At 34.3% G+C, this 1065-nt stretch overlaps 1 protein-coding gene across 1 annotated transcript; it reads right to left on the reverse strand.

Annotated features, from left to right (window-relative positions):
• Nucleotides 1-233: 233 nt before the first annotated feature.
• On the reverse strand, nt 234-1027 carry Tsp_14003 (hypothetical protein; the record flags this gene model as incomplete). Its single annotated transcript, XM_003371043.1, has 3 exons — nt 234-382; nt 610-717; nt 891-1027. Coding segments are annotated over 3 exons (394 nt in total), but the record flags the coding sequence as incomplete, so codon positions are not given.
• Between the last annotated feature and the right edge of the window lie 38 nt (nt 1028-1065).

The following is a 1065-nucleotide window of genomic DNA, read 5'->3' on the forward strand; positions in this document are numbered from 1 at the left end:
TTTTTCGGTTTTCTTGGTTCCCGAAAGACGGAGGGAAAGACCTTGGAAAAGCATTACCGAATCATTTTTATCTCCTATATCTTCCGCTTTCTGCTAACGATAAGTGACGCTTCACCAGTACAAAGCAGAAAATGTATTTGGTTTCTATCACAAAGGTTATCAATTTCTATCTTTATAAACAGCCTCCCAACGGCTTACAGCGTAGAAGCAATATCTTCGTTCTCGTCGATATCTCATATCATAGCAATATCTCGTTTCTTATTTCTTGCCAATAAAACACAACCAGCAAGTTTTTCGAAATAAACCAAAATAATACTTTTCATCGACACTATTCTCGATCTTTCGCTTACGATCACTCTCGGTTCACGAGAATAGAGTAATTCTTAAAAGAAATGGCATACTTACTTCCGGCAACTGTAACTACAGAAATAAATGACGTGCAAGATCAAGAATAAATAATGATTCTGCAATATTATTAAGAACAGCACTTGACTGTAGATTCAAAGTTATCCGTTCCTATTTTCTGCGACATTTTTGACGTTTATTCTAGAAGGAAATGTAATTTTCATTTATAAAATGCTTCCATCTAAATCATGTATATAATAATACCGCTTGGCTCGCAAATAGATTTACATACAATTCCTCGGTATAAACTACCGTCTGATGTACTGTGGGTTGCTTTTGTGAATTGCCTATATTTGTATATGCATTTCTTTTCTAGAAACTAATAAAATTAATTCTTTTTCGATTAGTTCACATTTTTAATTTAATAAAGAAACAAATAGCAATAAACTTTCAATTTTATGTTATAATCAGTGAAGTATTATTGTTGGTCAGTCTGAAGGGGAAAAAGCTGGAATGAAAAACTTCGAATTATTTTGCATTGAAACTTTTCGAACATTGCAATCGATCGATACCAATGCGAAAGCAAAAATTGCAACACTTGCAATGATGAGGGAAAAATTGCGGCGGGTTTCCATGGCAACTAGTGATAGATGACGATGGCTTCAAACGCATGAGCTCAGCACTGCAATGGCCTTTTTTATATTCATATAGAACTGACCA

The sequence above is a fragment of the Trichinella spiralis genome, assembly GCF_000181795.1.
Source record: "Trichinella spiralis strain ISS 195 chromosome Unknown Scfld97, whole genome shotgun sequence".
NCBI lineage: Eukaryota > Metazoa > Nematoda > Enoplea > Trichinellida > Trichinellidae > Trichinella > Trichinella spiralis.